At 36.1% G+C, this 25,667-nt stretch overlaps 2 protein-coding genes and 1 long non-coding RNA gene across 4 annotated transcripts in view; 1 reads left to right on the forward strand and 2 right to left on the reverse strand.

Annotated features, from left to right (window-relative positions):
* LOC109059061 (complement C3-like) overlaps nt 1-6,527 on the reverse strand; it is a 28,678-nt gene extending 22,151 nt beyond the window's left edge. Inside the window, exons 1-8 of one of the 2 annotated variants that reach the window (XM_042764266.1) lie at nt 6,376-6,466; nt 6,104-6,299; nt 5,781-5,949; nt 4,914-4,987; nt 4,747-4,835; nt 4,450-4,532; nt 4,269-4,356; nt 13-115 (exon numbers count right to left, since the gene is read on the reverse strand). In XM_042764266.1, the coding sequence (XP_042620200.1) occupies nt 13-115; nt 4,269-4,356; nt 4,450-4,532; nt 4,747-4,835; nt 4,914-4,987; nt 5,781-5,949; nt 6,104-6,299; nt 6,376-6,446 (873 nt within the window). In that variant the 5' untranslated portion in view covers nt 6,447-6,466. Of the gene's footprint in view, nt 1-12; nt 116-4,268; nt 4,357-4,449; nt 4,533-4,746; nt 4,836-4,913; nt 4,988-5,780; nt 5,950-6,103; nt 6,300-6,375 lie in introns of both variants that reach the window. The other variant, XM_042764257.1, reaches the window with a different exon arrangement.
* Nucleotides 6,528-9,241: 2,714 nt separating this feature from the next.
* LOC122146335 lies at nt 9,242-11,409 on the forward strand. Its single transcript, XR_006160921.1, has 2 exons — nt 9,242-9,465; nt 10,365-11,409. It is a non-coding gene; the product is annotated as an uncharacterized LOC122146335 (long non-coding RNA).
* A 145-nt stretch (nt 11,410-11,554) lies between these two features.
* Nucleotides 11,555-25,601, reverse strand: LOC109059062 (DENN domain-containing protein 1B-like). The gene is given in 23 exon segments (XM_042764550.1): nt 11,555-12,743; nt 13,699-13,906; nt 13,981-14,069; nt 14,720-14,839; nt 14,934-14,981; nt 15,470-15,520; nt 15,846-15,886; nt 15,971-16,061; nt 17,285-17,386; nt 17,471-17,599; nt 17,675-17,776; nt 17,875-17,920; nt 19,291-19,391; nt 20,033-20,143; nt 20,667-20,720; nt 20,992-21,066; nt 21,149-21,230; nt 21,304-21,387; nt 21,641-21,760; nt 21,852-21,901; nt 22,914-22,957; nt 23,334-23,398; nt 24,405-25,601. Coding segments are annotated over 23 exon segments (2,580 nt in total). The 5' UTR covers nt 24,422-25,601; the 3' UTR covers nt 11,555-11,993.
* Between the last annotated feature and the right edge of the window lie 66 nt (nt 25,602-25,667).

Genomic DNA, 25,667 nt, shown 5'->3' on the forward strand with positions numbered 1-25,667 from the left:
AATGTCTCTCACCTGAACTTTTTGCAGAGATGCAGGAATACTTGTTTTCTTCTCATCTTCCATCACACCAAACATCACAAACGCATTTCCATCCACCTTCTGTCCAAAAAGGTACCTGTAAAAGCACATCCAATCTCTGCTGTAAAACTGAATGGTGAATATTTCTAACAGAACTTGTTCAAATTTACTTCAGTTGGTGTAACCTAATGATGTCTGTTTGATTCAGCTATTTTAAATAATTGTGTATATCTGACTTGAATAAAATCAGTTAATTTAAATGTTACCACATGAAGCACATTCAGTTTACCTGACACAAGTTAACATAGTTAATGTATTCTGGATAATATATTACTATATACATTGCTCAAAAAAGTAAGGGAACACTTAATAATCACAGTATAACACCAAGTCGATTAAACTCCAGAGATATAAATTTGTCCAGTTAGGAAGAATAAGTGATTGTGAATCATTTCCACCTGCTTTCGTGCAAATGAAAGTGACAACAGGTGCACTGGAGAGGCAACAGCAACCCCTGAAATGGAATGGTTTTGCAGGTGATGACAACAGACAATTGCTCTCTGCTTACCCTTCCTGGCTGATTTGTCTCTAGTTTTGTGTTTTGTTAGGGTACTTCTCACTATTTGTAGCATGAGGCAGGCCTAGACGTTGTGAGTGCATACAGGCACGTGGGAGCCATACACGCTACTGACTTACGTTGCTTTGATGAAATTCATGCTTTAATTTATTTTTTTATTTTTTTATTTATTTTTTTTTTACTTTAATTTTTGGTGTGGTTTTAAATTCAGACCTCATAGGGTTGAAGATTTTGGTTACCATTGATCATCGTCACATCGTTTAGCCCTTAATGATGTAAGAACTGTAAAGGTTTTCAGCTTGAATATTTCATTCATCAAGATCCAATGTGTGATTTTAAGGGATCATCGGATGCCCATTTTGCACAAGTTGATATGATTCTTTAGCATCTTAATGAAAAGTCTGTAGCAAAGTTTGGTTAAAATCTCAATGGTAGTGTAAAACAACACCCTTTTTACCCTGTCAAAACAGCTCTTTTCAGAGCAAGCCATTTTGTAGCATTTTTCTTTAAATGTTAATGAGCTATGCTGACTCCGCCCCTCTCTTCCGAGCCACACTCTGAGGGACTGTTTACTTTAGCCGCATTCATCGTGAAACTGTCTAATTAGCACATTATTAGTAAAGGCGATTTGCAAAGATTCATTAAAACCTTATACTCACTTTTTCTGCACTGTAAAACCTGACAAGTCACAGTAACTCAAACCGTTTGAGTAAACAGATTGCCTTTACTTAAACCATGTAAGTTTTAAAACTTTGCAATTATGTAATCAAGTGATTAATTAAGTGCTGATTGAGCTTTAGTGATGAACAGCTGCTGTTAACAAACAGCATCACCAGCTCCACTTATTAATAACCAGACTGACTTTATTTCTGTCAGACGTCTACAGAAGATCTTATTGAGAATTAACTAAGGTTTAGATGTTGATTTATTGTTTCATTTGAAGTAACCATGTTAGAGATCAGTAAAGCTCAATCAGCACTTAATTAATCACTTGATTACATAATTGCAAAGTTTTAAAACTTACATGGTTTAAGTAAAGGCAATCTGTTTACTCAAACGGTTTGAGTTACTGTGACTTGTCAGGTTTTACAGTATAGGAGACATTCTTGTCTACACCTGCTCCAGTGTCGAAACAATGGCGGACTGATGAAAGCTCACTCAGGGTGGGTCTAAGGTGAGAAGCCAGTCCAGGGTTGACAGGTTTTCACAGCAAAGTCCGCCTAATTGCTACTCAAATCTAGCCCAAAACTAGCCCAATCACTTTTCAGGGACGGCCTCCCGGTAAAAAACACATTCCGGAGGGTAAAATATTTTTTTTTTTTTTTGGAGTCCCCTGGTAAAAGTCACATTCCAGGGTGAAATACCATGTTTTTGGGGTCGCTTCAACCCGTGGACATGAAAATTATCCCACAGCAACAGTGTTAGAGTAGCCCAATTCCACGGGAAAACCTCGGACTTGGCAACACTGTGCCAGTCCAGTCTGTGTCGAAACGCTGCTGTCAGTCAAACTATCGTGGGAGGACCCCGTCTGTGTGATTTCACAAAGACAGGCATCTGAGATCAGCTCGATTTGAGAAAAGGGTAAAGATATTAGTAGATTAAAAAAAATAAACACTGGGTGGATTTTTATCATTATAGGGTGGTTGTGTACACACACTGCTAACAAACATTTCGGTTCAAGCAACTTGTAAAAGTGCAAGTGTTCCCTTCATTTTTTTTGAGCACTGTACTATATTATTACATTCAGAAATTAACATTAACCATGACTAATAAATGCTGTTAATATCATTTGTTTGCTAGTTCATAACACCTAACTAGGGTGACCAAATTACTCATGGTGGAATATGGGACGGGTGGGCAAGTATTTGACAATTCAGGCACAAGGAGAACTGATAAAATTAAAAAACTAATAAAATTAAATGCCAGCTCTCGCTGTACAATTAAATCGCATGAGATTTCAAGCCAAAGCTCAGGATTTATGTGCTCACACTATATGTTTGCCAAGCTGCAACTTGACCGTTCACACTATACATGCAAAATAAACATGTGTTCCATTGAAGCGTGTTATTTAAATGAATACATTTACTGGAACTGAAACAAATATACTGAATATAATGTAGGTCATATTTGATATTTGAATATAATTAGCCTTTTTGTGTTAGCTGTGAAAGGGATACTAGTTTCTATATTTAAACTACACGTAGATGTGCACCAGACTTAATTATTTTTATTATTTATTATTTTATCAATATAAAAGAATGGAGAATGGAGCATTTCAGAAAAGATTCAGGCTGTAGTAACAGACAATGGTGCCAACATGGTTGCTGCTGTGCGTAAAGCTGGTTGGCATTTTTTTTTTAAATCCTGAAAAGAAGTGCAGTAAAGAGGAGAAACGTTATTTTGTTCTCATTATATCGTATTACAAGGAGAATTTGTTTTACATTTTTTATATTTATTGTGAAGTAAAACTTTGTGACTTTATTTAAGAAAAAAATCCTGAAAAGAAGTGCACTAAAGAGGAGAAACATTTTTTGTTAACATGCTACTTGAAAAGAGAATTTGTTTTTACATTTTTTATATTTGTGAAGTAATCATTTTGTAACTTTGTTTATTTAAATAAAACAGAAGTAACCAAAAGTTGTTTCTGAACAAAAGCTTTTGTAGTACTGATTAATAACCCAAAATGCAAATCACAAAAACAAATTAAAAGTCATGAAAATTCATTTAGATTTAGGTTGAAGACGCATCCACCTTAATTATTAAAAAGTATCGGTATTGGTATCGATATCAGCGATACTGGCCCTGTATTTACTTGGTATCGGATCGATACCAAATCTAGCGGTATCGCACACCTCTAGTGTTCATCACTAATGCACAATCATCATTTAATTAGTCACTTAATTATCTCATTAACTTTAACTCTTTGAGGACTTGGGATATGACTTGAAGACTTGCATGTGACTTGAAAGTCCCACCTCTGCCCATTAGTGGGTTCAACTTAGTAATTTCAATTAGGTAATGTCTTTGAATTAGGGTATCAAGTTAAGATGATCTAAAATAATGTCTTGTTTTAACTTAATTATAAAAAACATACAAATTTGAGTACAAAACTTTTTTTTATCATTAAAACCAATGTTAAGCCAATACAAGCTATACATAATCACTTCAATCATGCAATCATCTCAAACTTGCAATCAATACTTTTTTTGGTACCAAACTTCAGTTGGGTGTGGGTTATATGATGAGGCTAAGATAAATAGAAGGGTTGTGTGTGAGCTTACACTATGAGGGTAACACTACAGACACTTACCAATAGCGAACTTGTTCAAAGACTTGTACCCCACTCAATTTAAAATTGCAAGTTCATTCAAGCACCTGGAATTTGTGATTCATTGAAGTAATTTATGAACCTAAATTGGTTCATAAATTATGTCTGATTTAATGACAAATATAAGTTATCATAACTTTTTGACCAGATCATTTTTTACAGTGTATATTCTACCCAACCTAACTGCAAGTTAATCAATAATTAGTTGTGATTGGATGGTAATTTTGTTCTACAATGAGCTTGGCTACCTTTTATTAGGCTTTTTGAAAAGAAAAAAAAAAGAAAAAGAAATATGGGACAAAATATAATTTTCAAAACAATGCAGCAGAACATATTTTGTCTTACTTGGCTTCAATGTCGACTGTCAGACTCTCATCATGCACGTAGAAGAATGACTTACTGGGCTTTAATTTCACTTCAAATGTTGGAAGCACTAAAACCAAACCAGACACACAAATAAGTAAATGCATTCTTTGACTTGTTATCATATTCTTACACAACAAGTGTTTGTAGACACAGGTCTTACCATATTCTTTGACCTCAAAGTCTGCAGTAAATGTCTTCTGAGGAGTGTTTGAGAACAGTGTGACCACCTTCCAGATCCCTGGACTGAAACAAAAAGAACACATCCAGAATCATGCACATGTCTGCGTTCATGACATTAAAACATGTGATAACAGACCATGAACAGCTAGGGATTTCCTGCCGTTTATTGATTTATTATTAGATACTGTCCTGAAGCAGACACAATAGACAGATACAAATGAAGTTTTGTTGTTTCACTCAGATTCAGTAGCTTCAGTCCTGACAGTGTTTTACACACCTGGCCATCTCAGGAATGGCATATTTTCCAGACTTCATGCCTTTCACTGGAAATATCTTCTCTGATGAAACTGTGATGCCTTGTGGATTTTCAGAAACACATAAATAATCATGAACAGCTGAAATGTTATGAATGAGTGTGAGTGTGTGTGAAATAACAGTGTGTACCATGATTTCCACTGTGATTCCAGACTGACTGAGTGGTTCCAGGTTGGGCGTCAGAGAGAAAATCCTGTACTGAACTGCAATAGATGACAAAGCAGAAACTGAAATACTTTGTTTGAAAGTTTAATATATTATAATTTTTGTTAAATGTTTTAGAGTGAAACCATAAATAGTTCACACCAATTTTTACTATGCATTATTATAGCCCTCGAAGCAACATAATCATAAATAAATAAAAAAAAAAAAAAATAAAAAAAAAACCATATTCTTCACCAGGGGATTTTTGGCCTGTTGGCGGCCCCGTTTTTGCAACTTCTCCTTGCTATATGTAAATAAAAGCATTATTTAAATAAAAAATAAATAAATAAATAAATAAAGAGCCTGTCCTCCAACAAAAAACGACCATATAGGTCGTTTGTGCAAGCACCTTATTACGACCTATATTTACGTTTTAAAGTTAAGCGGCCTCTAGAGGGGGTAAAAATAATGACAGTATCGCGTTGCGTCTGTCGTCATGAAATGACGGTTGTAATAGCTACAACAGTCTAAAGTCATATCTCATATTCTAAAATATAATACACTCCTTTTTTTTTATTTTTATTTTTTTTTTTTACTTAGCTTCAGACGATTTGACACACAATGCAATTTATAGTCACTTAAAGACCTTTTTTTTCTGAACAAATTTCAGTTTAAAAATAAAAAAAATAAAAACCACCTTTTTAAAAAGCAAATACATCCATTTTGTGGAATGACCCAGAGGCCACTGACATTCCAGATGTGATTTTAATTGCTTTATGATGTCACGCTGATGTAACAAATTTAAAGTTCTGTACACTCTATATTTATCACATTTTAAGCACTTGATGGTACCTGTGCTAGCAGGTGTGTAGATGGGTTTGTCTGTTTGGACAAATATATATCCAGACTGGAATGAGAGCAGGACCACTTTCTCCAGAATGACGGATGGAAAATGAGCTTGTAGATACACATACTGCTTCTCCAGAGGATCATCAGAGAAGTAGTTCTGATCATCAGGAATCTAAATGACAGAAAATGAATTAGTCCTCTGCCAATTAAAAAAAAAAAAAAAAAAAAAAAAATGAAAAGGCATTTTACAAACTAGGTTGTCAAACTGTACATGATGCATCACACATACACCTACACAAGCAAAAAGTATGTCAAGGTGGCGTCACCTTTATGTCTTTAAGGATTTGGAAATTGTTGGCTGCAGTCAGTGTCACTGATTGAGACAGTATCTCCTTGTCTTTTTTTGGGTGGTTCTTAACTATGATCTTCACGATCAGGTCTCCTCCAGAGTAATCCTGAGCCTCCACAAACACGTTCTCTGAGGAACCCACCCTCAGCAGATTAGGAGCTGACAGAACATACCTGAGGAGATCGAATCAGAGCATTTGAGAACAGATCTGTCAGTGAATCCATGAAAAACAGTGTGTGTGATACTCACAGCGGGTCACATAGTGTGAGGAGCGGTGAGGAGAGCAGAACAAGAGTCAGAAACAGCAGCTTCACCTCCATCCTGACTGTCTGTGTGTCTCTTCCTGTGAGCGTCTGTGAAGCTGCAGCAGCTCAGATTTATACCCGCCTCCAGCTCCCTCAGAGTCCAAACTGCACGCTCTCTCTCCTGCACACCTCGTCACATCATGATGATTAGGCAACACGTTTGGGAAGGGGAGGATCTTGAACATTTTTTGTGGAATTTCCCAAATTAGAAAATATTGCATTTATAATTTGTGTGAGGGAAAACCATAAATTATGATGCATCACATATACACAAAAACCCAAGAAATGACATATCCAAACTATTATGGTTGCATTTCGCAAACATACTGAACTACAGGCATAACTGTCTCTTTTAACTGAAGATGTGTTAGTCTGCATCTCAAAAGTCCCAAAATAATAAAAATCCCAACTGAAAATACTTATCGAACAAAATGTCAACTGTATGTCTGAAATGCACCTTAAAAAATACAATGTGCTTCTTCCTTTCAGCATACATGCTGCAGATTTGTTTATCAGACAGGAGACTTATAAAGAGCTTGAAGAGTTAATGGCAGTGCAATTCTGATTTCCCGTAAATGATTACTCTTGCTGTGTAAATTCAACCTTTGGTAAATTGGCAACTGCTCTATTGATCTTCTAGGGGTCCAGAGAACTATTGAACAGTATATTTTCATGAAAATATGCCAAAGATGTAAGATGCAGTGGAATGAGATTTGTTTTATTTTAACTTTATTTTAACTTGACTAACAAAATCATCTTTAACCTAGAATTCATATTTACTACTTTGTGTCTTTCAAGTCTCAGGCTGCTTCAGTGAGAATGTGAGGGGAGTGTTGTAACACATTTTGTAAAACATCTTTAACAAACGTCTGTAGCATTTATACATCTAAAACTTTGATATAATATTTATATATTTTTATTTGATTAAAAAAATGCAACATTTTAAAATTCCCACATTCCTCCTGCAACATAATGCACAGTTGCACATCCTGATTTTGTGTGTGTTCCTAGGTCAACATATTGTTTGACCCTGGAACAACATTTTAATCCCAAAATTTAGTCTTGACCATATCCCTACACCTAAACCTAACTTTGAACATGAGTATTCCCTAAAATCAGAGGAAATGATAGATTAATGCCTCTGATGTACAAGAACCAAACACTGATTGCAAGCCTAAACTTCACAAAAACTATAAACTGGTTCTTTAAATTCGATTGGTTTATCACAATGTTGTTCCAGGGTCAACACAATGTTGATCCAAGAACATGTCGCACTTGATAAAATCAGGTTCTGCATGTAAGCACAGTCAGCTGGTCATTATCACAAAATAAACACTCTTATGAGGATTTGTATAACCCTTAAGAAATGTATTTAGCTATGATGATAATGATATTGACATTTAGTTTAATTTATTTTTCATTTTATGACATTATTAAAGTATCTCTTAGATTAGTTTAATGGTTTCGCTAATACAAAATAGTCCATTACAACTTAGAGCAAAAAAAAAAAAAAAAAAAAGAAAACTGCAAAAACTTTGATTAATAGGTTATATTAGACTATTATTACCAATCTGCAATCATTGTGGGGCCCATTTAGCTCAACACACCTGCCTGTTAGTTTCTAGTATACCTAGTAAGACCTTGATTAGCTGTTCGGGTGTGTTTATTTGGGGTTTGAGCTGGACTCTACAGGACAATGGCCCTCCAGGAGCAGGTTTGGACACCCCTTGTGAAATAATTGCATAATATAGTATTGACTTTTTCGCCATTTGAATTGACGTGATTCAGTGTGATTCGTAATTGTCAATGTGAAGAAACAAAAACACAACATTAAAGAAGCCGTTTTCATCATATATCAGGCATATGATTAATGATGAATCTGCACATATTGTGAATCTATTACGTTTAATTACGTAGCTTTCCTGGTAGCCTTCAGTAAAGTGACTTGTTTAATAAAATGATTCATAAAACACATCAATATCAGTTGACCATTTGTTTATTTTCTTCACTGACAAATATGAAAATGAAAATGCTATCAATCAAAGCAGAGAGCTGGTATTGACAAATAATATACTGCCCACTGACATAGTTTTAAATTGTTTCCCAAATATTTGGCCTTCAAACAGCTCCTCTTAAAATGCAAATATTACGGCTCTTAAAATGGCTTTAAAACTAAATTTTCTACTTAAATATTATTAATAGTATTTGTTATGTTCAAATTTAAAAGTCATCATTTCAGTTAGGGGGAGAAAATTTTGTCTCCTATGGCTACAAGAGGGTGCTGTGAATTTGATGACTTTAAAACCCTGGCTACGGGCCAATAGTATTATGTGTGCTATATATATATATATATATATATATATATATATATATATATATATATATATATATATATATATATAGAATTTGATGACTTTAAAACCCTGGCTACGGGCCTTTATATATATTTTTATAAAGTTATCAAATTTGATATAAATTTTGGAATTAACTATATTTTGATAATAATAATAATAATAAAAAAAGGTTTACAGCTACGGACATTTTTTGATAATTTTACGGTGCTATAGACAAGCAATTTAAACATAATTAAAATGTACTATATGTTAGCCATTTTTAAATTTAAATTAAATGGGGAGAGGCTGTGGCTTAAGTTTATTTTTATTTAACACAATTTGCCATGTAGCTACAATTTTTTTAAATTTTTATTATTATTATTATTATTATTATTATTGTGGAACTCTTGACAGTCATGTAGGCAGTTTAAGGCAGGGATAAGGTCACGCGTGAACGCGCGCGTTTTGGGGGAAAAAAGGGGGCGCTGAGATTGTTGAGCGCGTTTCACTGAGTTTGGTGAGTGGAACAGGTAGAGCGAGCTGACGCGCTTCCGGCCGCAGGTGAGAGAGCTGTAGTCATGAACGCGCGGGTCAAACGAAACTTCCTCACGCTCTGCGCTTGGACGCGGAGGTCTTGATTGTTTGGGATTCAAAATAACAACAACAGCGGGTCCTTCGCGGATATCACAGCAGTTTCTCAGGTGAGCTACGTTTCTCTTTCAATCGGATATTTGTTCGTCTCTGGGTGTTTTGAAAACAGCTCGTCAAACCGGCTCCGCCACCGGCATTCCGTGACTGACTGATTCACCTCAGATAAAGCGCACCTCACTCCCACCCAACCGCTGCATGCTTACAACTGGCTCTCCAAAAACAGTAATTATTTACATCGAAGTCAAATCATTTCTGAAGAGTAGATCAACGAAAGTCCCTTATAAAACCAGGTATCAGGAAGGCTACTTCAATATAGGGCAGTGTATGTAGTATATGAAGAGTTCTCTCTGAAATATTCATTTAAATTAGCATTTTTATCAGGCTCCTATGCTTAGGTTCAATAATTTTACTTTAATGGCAATGCGCAGGTCATTTTCTCTGCCATTATAGTGAAATAATTGAACATAAATATAGGAGCCTTACAAAAATGCTAATTTTAGATGAAAATTTCAGATGGCGCTTGGAGGCTTTTGCATCTGAACTCTCAGAATTCTATTCGTCTGACTTATTTAGAAGAGTTGTACTTGTTAAAATGATTGAGCACTGAAGGTTTCTAACTTTAAAAGGACACAAAAGCAACATTAGTCCATAACATCATGAGCTCTATTCCAGGTCTTTTTAAAAGTCATAAATAGTTGAGGAAAAGACACCAGTTTAATTCATTTACTGAAACTCATTTGGCTTTGGAACGACTCGAGGGTGAGTTCACTTCAAAGTGTTTTTGTGGATTTCCTTGTAGTTGTAGGTCAGTGTTGTTCTCCCAGACTAATAATTAACCCCATCAGTCCACAGCCGAACAGCAGACTCATTCGAAATTATCTTCTCATCTCTGAATGTGTTTGTGTACTGTAGGAATTCACGTCCCGCTTTTATCTTCCTCCTCCACTAGGTTAAAGTTCCCTTCCAAAATGTAAAAGGATGACCACTGTGTAGTCACTACTTACCAGGTACTTTGCCTCTCTTGAACGGACACACCCTTAGAACACTCTTACACAGATATTCTCAGTCTGTGTTTGTTTTCACGTGTGTGTGGAGCATCATGAGTTCGGTGAGCGCATCGGGCCTGTGCATGCCGGTGTTGTTCCTTCTGGCTCTGGCCCTGGTTCTGTTCTCGTGCGTTCTCCGTAAGAAGCGGCAGATGGAGGGATCATACCAACCCAGCTCGGAAGAGCGGAAACAAGCCAAGAACCACGGAGCCGAGAGACCTGGTCTTGCTCTTCCACTGCCCAAAGAGGAGAGACTGATCTGAATGCAGCCCTCATTCAAAAGATGCTGAAACCACACCACTGTTTAAGTTGATCAGGTAAACCTAAACAGAACTCTCATTACAACTTCATATCGATATTTATGTGGAGTCCACTCATGTGTGCAGTCATGGCAAACAAGTGAGGCTCATGGATGGAGATCGTTTGAAGTGGTGGGTATTTATTTGACGCTTTTGACTGAGATGTGAGAATACTTTCATATCATAATGCACTATTAAAGTCGATAAATCAATTTAAGTATGCCTTAAGATGTTTTGCTGTCACACTTGGGACATCTGAAGACACTGGCAAGTGCATAAGTAATCATAAGAATAGAAACCAGAAGATTTAGATGGACGGCCAAACCAGTTTGACTTTGTTTACTTTATCTGTACTTTAAGTTTACTCACCTGAGAGTCTTCGTGAAGGAGACATGGCAGCTTTACCTTCAAAACAGTTTACCATTATCATATCGAATACTTTAAATGTCCAAAAGCGAACATTATGTTTCAGTTTTTTCTAAGGTAGAGAGAGAGAACTATATATTGCACTTTGCCAAATGTTGTTTTGTATTAGGTTTGCATTTCTGTAATGTCTGTAACACATCAATATTCAGAATGACGTTGATCATAATGTGATGAAGTGACTGTGTAACTGTGGATGATTAATTAAAATGCATCTGTGAATTAACAGCTTTGTCCTCAGTTTTGTGAACTGTTCAAAGCGTGTCATTTAAGAGTTTTTGGTTTTGACTGTGTCAGTGTTTGCTCAGAGTTAGCAGCCGGTGCTTTGCACTCTCTGATAAGATTTTTATTAATGATTATAGATATTTGGATAAAAAGGCTGAACTTTCTTTATTGGGCAGAATTGGTGCTTTTATCAGTTCAGTGAAAGTTAAAATTGACCTGATTTACTTTAATGCACATTCAGGGTACATTATTCCAAAGGAAAAAATAAAAATCCAATTTGTAATAACTTGCACTGCCTTTGAATCGACTTTACTGACTGATGTCGGTATTGAGTTTTAACCAACAGATACATGAGACAAATATCCTTCCACAAACACAAAGTTCAGTATGGAACGCCAACCTTCCACAATCCACTAAAAACCCAATGGATAATTTTATCTCGTTTGACTCTGCAGTGTTGCTTCACAAGAATCAAAATAGGGTGCAAATGTTGTTTCATGTAGACTTGTAATTGACAATCTAAAAAAAAAGTCATTTTTAGTTCTTGAACATTGTTTTGCTTCAATATGCTTGATTTATGATGGTCTAATGTTCAAATCTCTTCTTCAGCTCTGAGACCTTAATGGGAGCCTGGGTTTGCTCTTCTGGAGTTGACGAAATGGGCGATTTTGTACTTTGTTCTTCAGTCTGCAGGCCTGTCATTGGTCCCACATTGATTTTGTGGGTGCTTATGGGAGATTTTACAGATTTATCCAACCCTCGGGAACCAGAAGTGTCAGTCAAGGACTTGGACTGGAACAGAGCTACGGTAGACAAAACATTCGGTGATGGAGGTTCAACGCTCTTCTTATCTGGCTCTTCTCTTGTGTCTATCTTTACATTGAGAGAAACAGCAGAGGTGATTCCTTCATTTGTAGGTCCGTTTGAGCCCAAGACATTTGTCGTGTTATGCTCTTTCTGACGTTCTTCTTCTTTGTCAGGTTGCGTCTCTGTACTCTCTTCAATTACTGTCTCGGTTTCCAAGCTTTCCTCCATTGTTCCGTTCATTTGTCCATCATTTTTCGACCGGCTGTCCTCTTGCACCTCTTGAGAACCCTCTTGGGGATCCAGTAAAGCCTCTTCTAGAACTTGTAGATCTGAACACAGATTTACCCCTAGCTCGGTCAAGTCCTTCTCTAGTTCGTTAAGCTCATTTTCTGGCCTGTCAGTCAGGACGGCAGGCTCCTCCCCCTCACCACCAGGCCCCTCCTCTAGCTCCTCCTCCCAGCTCACAAGACTGCCACTGTTTCCAAACGAGGCACTTAGACTCTCCTGACTTGGGTTGGTCAGACTCCTCTGAAAAAGAAATGAAATGGTGAGAGTGTGTGAACTTTTCCCACCAACAAGTTCCCGGTGCTGGACTATTTCTGCAACATGTCAAGTTTTAAAAAATCAACAGCAGTCAGGTAAGGCTGACACAACACTTAATCACTTGATTTTTTTGTTTATGTTATTTTCATGCAACAAAGCCATTTTATTTTCTCAGTTCACCATAAATATGTAGCCCTATAGCAATTTAATGTTGCACTTACTTTTTCAACTTTTACGAAAAAAAAAAAAAAAAACAATTGTTGGAAATAAAAGTCGGACTTTAAAGTAAGCAGTAATATGAGGCCACATGGGTTATTTATTTTTCAGTCTTATTTTAGTATAATGATATTACTTTTTTTCCCCCCCCCCCCCCAAAAAAAAAAAAAAAAATTAAAAAAAAATAATTTATGCGATAATATAGTTTTTATTAATTTGAAATTCACTTTATTTTAGTACTTCCTACATGTCTTGGCAATTATAGCAGAAGTTTGAGGGTTATTTATTTATTTTTTTTATAGGTACTGTTTTTGAAAGTTTACCATGAAATAATTGCGTGTGTGGCTGTACATTCTTTTTTCAGTGTAATGATCTACTCAATTAGAAGTTCAAAGTGTAAAAATGCATCAATTAAAAAAAAATTAAATCAAGCAGAAATGGATCATTAAAAATAAATGGCCCATTTTCCATTGTGATACATACATGCCATTTAGTACATTTTTACATTTTTTCTAATCAGAATAAATTTTACTATTTACTATCATTAAAGCTAATTTATATCAAAAATCGCATGTGAAAAAATATTCCACTGTTATAATAAATACCATACCATAAAAAATACCTTCTGACTGTGATGCCAGTGTTAAAGACTGAATGGAGCTGTTTGTTGCAGGTTAAGTCAGACACCGTTTAGATATAATGTGTGAGAGGATCTAGGCCTTACATGTGAGATGAATTCACTGCTGTCGGAGCTGAAGAGGTCAAGGCTGCGTGTGCTGTACAGTAAACCCGGCTCTCTGGAGCTCTGGGCACTCAGCGTGTCGAAGATCTCTCCGAGCAGGTCCATCTCCTCCGGGTCGGCCAACAGAGAAAGATCATCATCTTCCTGTAAGTCGTTGCTGGCAGAGCACTGCTGAAGATCTTCTGTTACACTGGGAAGGGAAATGCATTGTAAAACACACATGAAGCGGCAAAGCGTCCATGCATCTGTGTCCTCTCATCTCACCTGTCCTCATAGCTGGTGTTGTCGTCCTCTGTCTGTTGCTCATTTCCCTGGAGGCTGGGATTCTTCTGTGTCGGCCGCCGTGGTCGAGACTGAGAAACAAAGCAGCATAGAGAGTGTAGAAAAACAAATAAACCATATTTTAAAAAGTTAAAAGTTAAGTTAATGTGCTGTACTGTGGTTGAACACAAGATGGAGCCAGGAATTATAAACATTAGTTTAGTATTAGTGTAGACACATTAGTAAGATAAAAAAAGAGAGAAATTAATCATTTTATTCAACAGGGATGCATTAAACTGATCAAAAGTGACAGTAAAGACACAATGCTACAAACGATTTCTATTTTAAATAATTTCTGTTCTTTTGATCTTTTTATTCATTTAAGAACAATAAAATGCATCACAGTTTCCACAAACATATAAAGTAGCACGGCTGTTTTCAACATTGATGATAATCAGAAATGTTTCTTGAGCAGCAAATCAACATATAGGAATGATTTCTGGAGTAATGATGCTTAGATCACAGAAATAAATGACATTTTACAATATATTCACATAGAAAAACAGTTATTTGAATATTCCACAATATTGCTGATTTTACTGTATTTTTTGATCAAATAAATGCAGCCTTGGTGAGCAGAAGATACTCCAAACTTTTGACCGATAACTTGCAGTATATTAGCTTTATAACTTTTTGTGTGTGTGTGTCTAGCTTAGTTTGGATGCCTTCAGGTGTCACTCACCCTGCCAAAGTGCTGTGTGATTGGTAGACGGTTCTGAAGACAATCCGATTGGATGAGGCGATACGTGTGCGTTCCACACACAGACCCGCCCCTCTGTAGCATATGAGGTGCAGTTTGGTCCTGAAAGGGAAAATCCAAACATTGAATATGCACACAAACCACATATTTTGTACACACAGAGGAACCATATGCTGCTTAAGAAATATAAACTCACCTTTGATGACAGGAGGTTTTTCAGCCCAAATTTGCTATGATATTTGGTCTGAAAAATGGAAACCATATGGAGAATATGTAATATTTAATAATGCAAAACAGCACATTTTAAATTAACATGATACACATAAACTACCCTTCAAATGTTTTTTTTTTTTTTTTTTTTAAGAAATTAGTACTTTTATTTAGCAAGGATGCATTAAATTGACCAAAATTGACAGTAATTGACATTTATAATGTCAAATCAAATTAAAAAGAGTTAAATTAAATGTTGTTCTTTTGAAATTTTCAACATGAGCACCAAATCAGCCAATTAAAAGGATTTCTGTAATGATGCTGAAAATTCAGCTTTGATCACAGCAATGAATTACATTGTAACATATAGTCACATAGAAAATAGTTATTTTAAACTGTAATATTTCACGTTATTTTACTGTATTTTTGATCAAATAAATGCAGCCTTGGTGAGCAAAAGAGACTTCTTTCAAAAACATTTTGCGCCTCTAAAGTTTTGAACAGCAGTGTATAAATACTCACTGCTTTGTTAGCTGTAGACTTCCATGTCACGATCAGGGCTCCACCCCCTTTCTGTGGGAAGAGAAAGTGGCTTTTTTTTTTTTTTTTTTTTTTTTTTTTTTTTTTTTTTTTTTTTTTTTTTCCCCCTTTCTGTGGGAAGAGAAAGTGGCTTTTTTTTTTAATCCAAGTTTGTTTATTCTAGTTTAATTGCCAGAGCAGAAATGGAAGGTCAAGCATGCTCTGCTGTAAACTGAACATTACTGTACTAGATCATACATGTAATCAGTGTATACTGAAAATAGTGTGCACTGTATGCATACTGCAGATGTGGTAAGAGTAGTATGGTTGTCTGCCAGAACCACATCTTGTTTATAGCTCCTGTACGAGTAAAACGTACCTTTAAGTTTCCCACCAATTGCCGACGCAATTTAGAGCTACCTGAGAGGAATCACAAGCAGAAGGGATGTTAAAATGAGCAAACGAACAAACAAGTCTAATTCTGTGATGAACGTAAAAACACACCGGATGAAGCTCCACACTGAAGCACCTCCTCCTCAAACACATCATCCGGCTCTTTGCCCTGGTTCAGCATTTTCAGCCGGCCGTCAATAAACTGAGAACAAAATGAGATTATAATGGAAGATACTATGGATCATGTCATAGTTACACATTTAAGTCTGTTTAAATATATTTTTCTCTTATTATTTTGTCCTCCATTGTAAAACTCAAATGCCATTTGCTCTTCTATATTCAAGATTGGTTTGATGCATACTTTGTGACCAATCATGTGTAACTGGAATATGTGGATGCTCAAGTTGCAAATGCTTTCTTCACAAAAGCGATCTTAAGACTTTAGAACACTTGAGGTACATTTGGGTGCGTTTTAAAGCTTTAATGGTGCTAGATTTGCAGCTCAACATCCTCAGACCTCATTCAGAGCAAAAGAGCAGCATGAACATTCTTCAAAACATCTCCATGGGGGGAAAAAAAGCTACACAGGAAATAGGAAGCCATGTGGGTTTGGAATGACATGATGGTGAGTAAATGATTTTTGGTATACTCTTCCAAAACATAGGAGGAATTAACTAATATAGTTCACCATACTTCTCCAGTTAATCAATCACAGTACATTTAGACAATTGTTTTGTATTACAAGTTTTTTTTTTAATGTTTAATAGTGCTGTCAAACGATTAATTGTGATTAATTACAACCAAAATAAAAGTTTTTGTTTACATAATATATGTGTGTATTTATTATGTATATATTAATACACAAACATACATTTGTGTGTGTGTGTGTATATATACAAACATATAATAAATATTTCATATATATAAAAAAATTCTTAAATATATACATGCATGTGTATTTATATATACATAAATCTACACAGTGCACACACATATATTATGTAAACAAAAACTTTTTATTTTGGTTTTGATTAATCGCGATTAATCGTTTGACAGTACAAATAAGGCACTAATTTAATGTGCTAATTTGCATATATTTCCAGAACAGAAATATGAACATTCGATAAATCCAGGCACAGAATTCTTGTTTCATTTTGTTGACATATTAAAGGATTTTCCATATCACTTTTAATAACTTTTTAAACATTAAAAAATTCACTATGTTTCTGACTTATTTTGAGAAAACAGCCTTTAAATATATGTACTTTATTTTAAGTCTCCATATGCAAACAGAAAAAAGTAAATATGTATTTTGGATTTATTTAAATTTTTTTTCCCCACTGGTCTGAAAGAAGACACTGAAATTGCATGAAAACAACGGCCTGTAGCGTCTTGCCTCAAGAAAACGGCTGATGTTGCAGTTACCTCTTTGAAACACTGCAGGTGAACCGCGCTCTCCAGAAACTCCTGCATGCTTTGAGACTTATGACTCAGAAACAACTCAGTGGAGAACACGACCGGCCCTTCCTTCAACATACGAGAGAGGAGCACTGCAGTAAGCATTTAGAAAACTCAAGGTAATGTTTTTTAATGTGGATGTGTGTCACTCACGTCAGGCGACTGTAAGGCATCTCTGTATCCTCCGAACAGCAGAGCCTGCGCTCGGAGGAAGCTGTGCGCGACCCCTGACCCGGCCGACGACGCCGCCTGTCTCTTCAGCCTGACCTTCAGTCCCGCCACCCTGCAGCAACAGAGTTCGCCATAAACCTTCATCCTTTGAGTGTCAGAGATCTGTGAGGAGGAAAAGTATCTCACCACGTCGGCCGGGATCTTTTTCAGGTCCTCATGGGGCGACTCCAGGGTGTTGGTGTCCACGTTCAGTATGACCACGTCCTCAAGTGCGCGACTCCTCACTCTCTGCCGCATGCAAACACACAGAACAAACTGTAATGTGAGTGTTTGTGTGACAAAGGGCTGGTGTGAAAGAAAACCATGGGAAGAGGGAAACGTCGTACCTCTGCCAGGCTGGAGTGAATTCCAATGAGGTACGGCATCGGTGCGCTAAAAACATTAAATGAGTGAAATTAGGGCAGCATTCACACAGGATGTGTTTCATCTACACTGTTTTAATCACTGATCTAAAGACCTTTTTTTAAACATTTTCTACATTTTGACACTCGTGAGGTTGGGATTTATTACCTGAATGATACTGTATGTGTGTGATATATATATATATATATATATATATATATATATATATATATATATACACACACACATATATAGTAAACAGTTTTTAAATTCCTTTAATATATAGTAAACAGTTTTTAATCCCTTTAATTTTTATTTATGACTTCATCCTGCATTATTTTATTCTTTTTTTGTTGTTTATTGAAGATGTGTGTGTGTGTGTGTGTGTGTGTGTGTTTTTTTTTTTTTTTGTGTGTGTGTGTGTGCATGTGTGTGTGTGTATATGTTATATATGTTTTTTTTTTAGCTTTTTGTTTTTTACAATGTTGAATAATAATTATTATTTACGAATAAAAAAAAAACAATAAAAACAAGAAATATGATTTTTTAGTTTAGCACTTTAATTTAAAAATCCTGTTAATGCATTAATAATAATATCAGTAATCATTTTTATTAGTGGCCAAACTAAAAAGTTTTAGTGGACCAAATCCAACTCAGTTTAATTCTACTCAACCAAATTTTATCAGTAGTGGTTGAAACAGGTTGCTGCTTGTGTCTTTTTATTTTATTTTATTTTATTTTATTTTATTTTATTTTATTTTATTTTATTTTATTTTATTTTATTTTATTTTATTTTTATGTAGATAAAATTTCATTTTGTAAGTTTTTCTTATTGAAGACATTTGTAGCTCAGTGGATTTGAACCCTTTTCCTTTAAAGGCCCCCATTGTTAAGCAAAATAAATCATCATTTATTAAAATAAATAAAGGAATAAATAGAGAGAAACAGAATTTCAGAATTTAACTTCTAGATTTCATGTGTTTCTAGCACTTCAAGTTAGTTTTTATGAATTATTAGCATGAATTATTTAAATTAAATGTGGTAATTTTAATGCTGTTTTGGGGTAAATGTATTATTAACATGTGTATCTATTTGTCATTAGCCTGCCCAGGGACTACAGGTGGAAATTAGCATAAGTCCTACAACCTGGTATAATGCATCTCTCCTTTCTACGGTTAATGTATATTAGCATAAGTCCTACAACCTGGTATAATGCAAAAAAAAAAATATATATATATAATATATATATATATATATATATATATATATATATATATATATATATATATATATATATATATATATATACACTTCAGTTCTTTTAAATGTGCTACAGTATATAAATTAATTTTGATTTGCTGCTGCTGCTGTGTGTGTGTGTGTGTGTGTGTGTGTCTCACCAGCAGTAGTCCAGCAGATGAGGCGGCAGCACTGGAATGAAGATGTGCTGCCAGTACATGGGGTACAGCATCCCGTTACATGCGTGTATGCAGGCCGTCAGCTAAACACAAACAAACAAAACTATTAATTGCTGTTTGGTGCATGTTTAATGGAGCTGCATTCTGACTCAATGCAACACAATGCATTTTAGTGACTAGTGATCTGCCCTTAGTAAAAGTGAAACATTTTTTTTTTTTTTAAATTAGAAACCAAACGATGTGCTGCGGTTGGTTGGGACAAAAACTGCGATTTGTCACGTATAGATTCATCATGTCACTCCTGGTTAGCTGTTAAGGCGTTTTCACAGTAGTAGGGTTTCTGATGAGGAACCAAATCCATTTGACAATTTTCAGTTTGCTTGGTTGGTGTGAGACACTGCACCATTCACTGTGTGCATTCACAAACAGTTTGTATGCAATTCCCAAATGGTCATCAAGGTAATGATGTTTATTGTACTTGTTAATAGCATAAAGTACTTGAAATAGTTGTTTTTAAATTGACACTTTTTATGAACTGGAATGATGCATTTTTATTTAAAGTGAATTACACTATATTCAAGGAATGCATTTCAATACATGCATTCCCTTGGGAATCGAACCCATGACTTTGGTGTTGCTAGTGCCATGATCTGCTGTTGTAGTAGCCTTGTGAACCAAGCATGATCAGTTCTGATTAACAAAGTTTGTTGCATATTGAACTCACGGTGCTGAGTTTGCTGCAGTAAATGAGAATTCGTCTCTCGAACAACATGCTGGCGAAGAGCTGCAACAGGTTCCCCACGTCCACCGCCACCACCAGCTCCGTCAGGTTCCTCTGATACACAGACAGACATGGTCAAATATTTGGAAAAATTAGGGGGGAAAAATATTCTGAAATATTATGACAGTTTAAAATGTCCATTTTATATATATATATATTATTTTGGTGAATATATTTTAAAATGTAATTTATTGCTGTGATCAAAGCTGAATTTTCAGCATCATTACTCCAGTCTTCAGTGTCACATGATCTTCAGAAATCATTTGATGCTCAAGAAACATTTCTGATTATTATCAATGTTGAAAACAGTTGTGCTGCTTCATATTTTTGTGGAAACCGGGATATTAGAATAATTTCTAAAGAATCATGTGACACTTAAGACTCAAAAAATTCAGGTATAAATTATGCCTTTATTTAATTTTTATTTTTGTTGAAATAAATGCAGCACGTTTAAAAATATTTATTTATATATTTTTATTTTTTTACCAGTAGTGTATAAGAACCGAGGAATAAAAACAGCAAGAAATAAAAAACACACATTAAAAAAAAAACTAAATGGAAAAATGGAAGAACTCACACTTTCTGGAATAGAGGGCAGGGCTTTTGGATCTGGTGCGATAAAATACGGGATCTGATGGAGAGAAACATTATTCCACAAAAAAATAAACAGTCAGTACCATTAAAGTAAGGCCTTCCAGTTAGTCTGCCTCAATGTTTTTAGATGAATGCTTTGCAATTTTTTAGGACCCATTAGTGTTTTAGTTAAGCACTGTTAGGGATCCAGGGTTAGTTGTGGACGCTGGATTAGTTCGATTTCACATTATGGATTGTATTAGGATTTATTAAATGCTGGAGTGACGGTTTAGTCCGGTCGGCTGGTTTTATGCGGATCAGGGACTCACCCCCTCTGACTCCTCCCCTTTTGGGGCGTGTCCACAGATGCCAGGCATCTCACTTCCAATCATTAGCTTCCCTCCCTCAGTGAAGAACACACCAACCTGATTGTGATGTCACATGTGATGTCATAAACGGAACTTCCACCAGCCAATGAGCACTTACCATCTGCAGCGTGATGGAGCCATTGGCCGGAGGCAAGGGGTGCTTGTAGAGAACCGACAGCAGCTCTTTCATCTCGTTTGGTCTGGCCGGGCATTCGAACGAATGAAATGGTGTTAGATAAATGGCTTTATAAATGTGTAAAATCATCAGGAGACTGTTAAAATCATACCTGTCCTTTCGTTGAGTAGTCAGCCAGATTGTTCAGAAGTTTGTAGAAGACCTCAAACCAGGGCAAATAACTGTGTTGAGAGAGTAATCACACTTGAGTCAGGTCACACAACTGTGATAAAGGTTTTGTGTGGAGTTAGAACTAACTATTCCAACATAAAATCAGATTATAAATCATATACCTATTAACGAGACCTGAAAACTAAAAGCGAAAGTGATTGTCACAATGAGAAGTAAACTGATATTCAATCAAAGGGGCTTCACAAATGAGAACCAGTCAACAATCGTTTTGTGTTTGGGGTGTATTTGGGTGTAGTTTGAGACCTGAGGATGCACAAGCAGGTCTGAGAGCTGGACGTGAGTCTGCAGAAACCGAAGCGCTGGCATCCTTCCAGATCGGTCAAGACGAATGTGAAGTGCTGCACGGCAACAGTGTCCTTCACCCTGCCAACCAACCGACCAGCCTCAGTTTATCTGTCATATAAAGTAAGAAGGCTAGAGCATCCATCTTTAATAGTATATGAATGATTTTCACCTCTCTATGTCGTAAGGGAAGCAGAAGCGAGGCAAGGACTGCAGAGCCTCCTGTGTGAGAATAGAAGAAACACAATCAAATAAAGGCTCCAAAACGAGGTTTTCACGGCAATGCAAAAGAATAACGATTTTTATTTCCTAAACAAACTTTCAGTGAACAGTTCTGAAAAGAAAAAAAAATCTATAAAGATTTTTTTTTTTCCCCATTATAAAGAACCTTTATGGAATGGTAAGATTCCATGCATATTAAAGGTTCTTCATGGAACCATTGATGCCAATAAAGAAACTTTATTTTTAAGAGTGCACCCACTGATAAAGAGTTTTAAATTCAATATCTGTGCAAATATTCCTTTGAATTTAAAACTCCTTTTACTTGCATAATATGACCTATTTCAGAATCCATTGAGATTGGATAAAAAGTGGGTGTTTTATATACCAGGATGTGAGTTTGGGATTGTGGACACCACAGCAAACACTTCTAAGAAGGACATGGAGACTGAAGGTCAGATTCATGGTTCAGGTCTTCTCCAGTGGTAATTATTCTATTTCAAATCAGTCCTTATTTTCTATTGTTGTTGTAAACTCTATTATTTTTTATGTTAATATGCATTAAATGACTGCTTCACTGTCGACAGCAGTTTAGAAAGGCTAAAACAATGCTGCAATACTGTTCCATGGTTTAATATTATTTGACAATTGATTGACATTAGAGCTGTTGCCGAATAAGCAAAGTGGAAAAAGTTATTATGTTTTGATGAAAGATGAAACTTTTTTCTCAGATTAATCAGAATAGGAATCTTATTTATGAATTTATTATTTAGAATTTTCCCTAATTCTTAAAAACTAGCTATTACTTTGTTTGGCAGAGGCTTGATTTATTTATTTGTTTATGCATTTATTAATGCAGTTATTTATTTGTGCAGTGGATTATATTTATTATAATTTTCCCTAATTCTTAAAATTTAGAATTATGCAAACATTATGTAAGCAGAGGCTTGATTGTTTTATTTGTGCATCTATTTATTCATCCAATCAAGAAGCACAGTGATCCTCGAGTACTAACCTCATCATTAAAGTCCTCAGGGAACTGAAACAGCACATCAGGATCTACTCGAATAGAAAAAAACACACACATGGGTCAGTCACATCAGCTCATTTCTCAACTAGAGGATGTGGTTAAAGTCAGGTCAAAGTAAGCCACGCAGGGTAACCAGTCCGGCTCAGCCTGGTTCTATACAGCCAGACCTCATCTAGACCCGGTCCAACCCTGGCAGTCCCACCTCTGTGTGCTTCCTTTCACCCGTTAGCAGATCACAGCATACTAACTAGTTCCTCAGACTTTTCTCATTCTGATGAGCATGTATCTGCCCTGCTGTGTGGTTTTTCTGGTTCAGTCATGTGACAGGAAGAGCCATTCTCAGAAGAGACAGTTTGTAAATGTGCGTGTTTATTACATCAGTTAGTTAGTGTGTGTGGCACCCACCTTTATCTCTGGCGATTGGACATGAGGCTTGAAAGAACCAGTAGAACGTTTTTTCAGGGTTTTCTCTAAGAACAACAAAACCGTGAGCAAAACAGTCATCATAACAAAACCAACAAATCACACCAGAAAACCGTTACACATGACTGATGTGGAGAATAAACACTGTCAGAATGACCAGCGACTGAATGTGATCAGCTCTGAATCATTTTCTGCTGTTCTTCTCACAAGCTCTCAATAAGGTGCTTCTTGAGCAGGATGTGGTTGACTACTAAATTAGAAGACGTGCATCGACAAAAATATATTTCCAGTGATGAGTTCGACCATCTGTCTAAAATACAATTATGCAAATTTAATGATCCAAACAGCATGTCTGTCTGCTAAAACTAATCAAATGAGATTTTTAAATGACAAACTCTCAAGAATGTGATGAGAAATGTTCATATTGAGATCTTTAATCGCAGGATTTGGCAGATCAGAGCAAAGTTTGAGGCGTTGTTTCCCAGGAGAAAAATCTGACTCCATTTGCAATTGAGTTATAAGAGATCTTATTCATTAGTTTCCCTTCCCAAGGGATGAGAAACCAGTAGATGTCGTGTTGAAGATGTCTGTTTGTGTTTACATGTTGATAGTTAATGTGATTCTCCACATCTGTGTGAACTTCCACTAAAAATCACCAAAACACCAGCTGATTCAAACACATCGAGACTTAAGAACCGATGAAGAAAAGTGCACATAGAGACACTTTATCTGATATTTTTCGAATTCAGTGACATTCAGAAGTAAAGTGGATTTGAGGACACTATGTGTTTTCACAGCCAGCAGAAACGACGAAGGACGGAGATGTGTTGCCTCTGCTAGTAAAGGTGTGCAAGCTCTCCATATGTTCTCCTGCAGATGTCAACTCAAAACTCTCCAAATGTTGCTGTTTTTGTGTCTGAGTTTATTCACTGAATTGTGACATGATAGAAAACCTCACATCAGAGAACGACTGAGCGAGGAAGAGGAAGTAAGCAGCAGACCACAAAGTGAGCAAACAGAGAGAAATCGACAGACAAACAGAGAGATTCTTACTTTATCCTGGAGCCCATGATGCACTTGTATGTTGGGGCCCATTCAGGGGTGTTCAGGGCATCAGCAGACCAAAGTCATTAGATCCTTTATTAACATGCTTCGACATACATACTCCTGCACACACACATCCTCACATCAAACAGCCAATTCCGCCAACTAGCACAAAACTTAAGACAGCACTTCCTGATCTCTCTCTCTGTGTGTGTGTGTGTGTGTGTGTGTGTGTGTGTGTGTGTGTGTGTGTGTGTGTGAGAGAGAGTGTGTGTGTGGCCTGCATGACGTTTGCCAGTCTAGTGACACTATAACATCCACTTTATAATCCCATATTCTAAAAACTAGAATATTTTGCCTTTTGGAAGATCAAGTCTAATCTTTAGGTTGAATTGTTTCAGAAACTCATTCATTTTAATTAGACTCAAAGGTAGAATTTCAAAATGCTCACTTATTTTTATATGTGACATTTTATGAACTCTCATTATTTCATGTATATATAGTTCTATTCTATTTTGTTCTTATACATTTATGTTATTTTTAACTGGCCTGTCACTAATGTGAAGGTGTGTTCATTTGTAATTCACACTTCCACCTAGCGATGGTTACAAACATATGTTAGAGGAAGCAGTAGAATGGACTTCCTCTATTGATTGACTGTTTTCCCACTCTGTTTTTATGCTCTCATCATCATCGCTCATGTGTCTGCTGTGTCTCTGTTAATGTAGGGTGATCAACATGTGTGTTCTGAGCAAACAGGTAACTTTGCCCTATTTACACAGACACACACTTTTACACAAACACACACTGTTCTGACAGCTCCTTTGACTAATATTGTCATTGCATTGAATGCACATCCAATTCTTGGTACGTGTTTTGTGCGAAATGTTTCCCTCTAGTGTTCACTGCAGGAGCAGCACTTTAGTTGTAGAAAATGTCCGGATTTCTGAATGGGAGTACAGTGTTATTTAACGGTTAGGCCTAGATGATATTCCAAGAACGTTTTAAATTTAATTTCTCAACTTGATGTGGAAGCCCGTTTTGACCTCAGAGTAAAAAACAAAAAACAAAAACTAAGATAATTGTGACGGTTGTTAAGTCAAACTGAAGCCTTGCGCTACAATTCTTCTGTGAAATGTAAAGCCTGTCTGACCATTTCAAAAGTTTTGGCAAGTGCTGTTAGACCGCTAAGGGGCCGCTTTTACATTTTTTTGTAATTGCAATTGACACAGGACAGTGTGGATTGTGCAGCAGATCTAATTTGCTACTTCA

Source organism: Cyprinus carpio, chromosome A1 (genome assembly GCF_018340385.1).
Source record: "Cyprinus carpio isolate SPL01 chromosome A1, ASM1834038v1, whole genome shotgun sequence".
Classification (NCBI taxonomy): domain Eukaryota; kingdom Metazoa; phylum Chordata; class Actinopteri; order Cypriniformes; family Cyprinidae; genus Cyprinus; species Cyprinus carpio.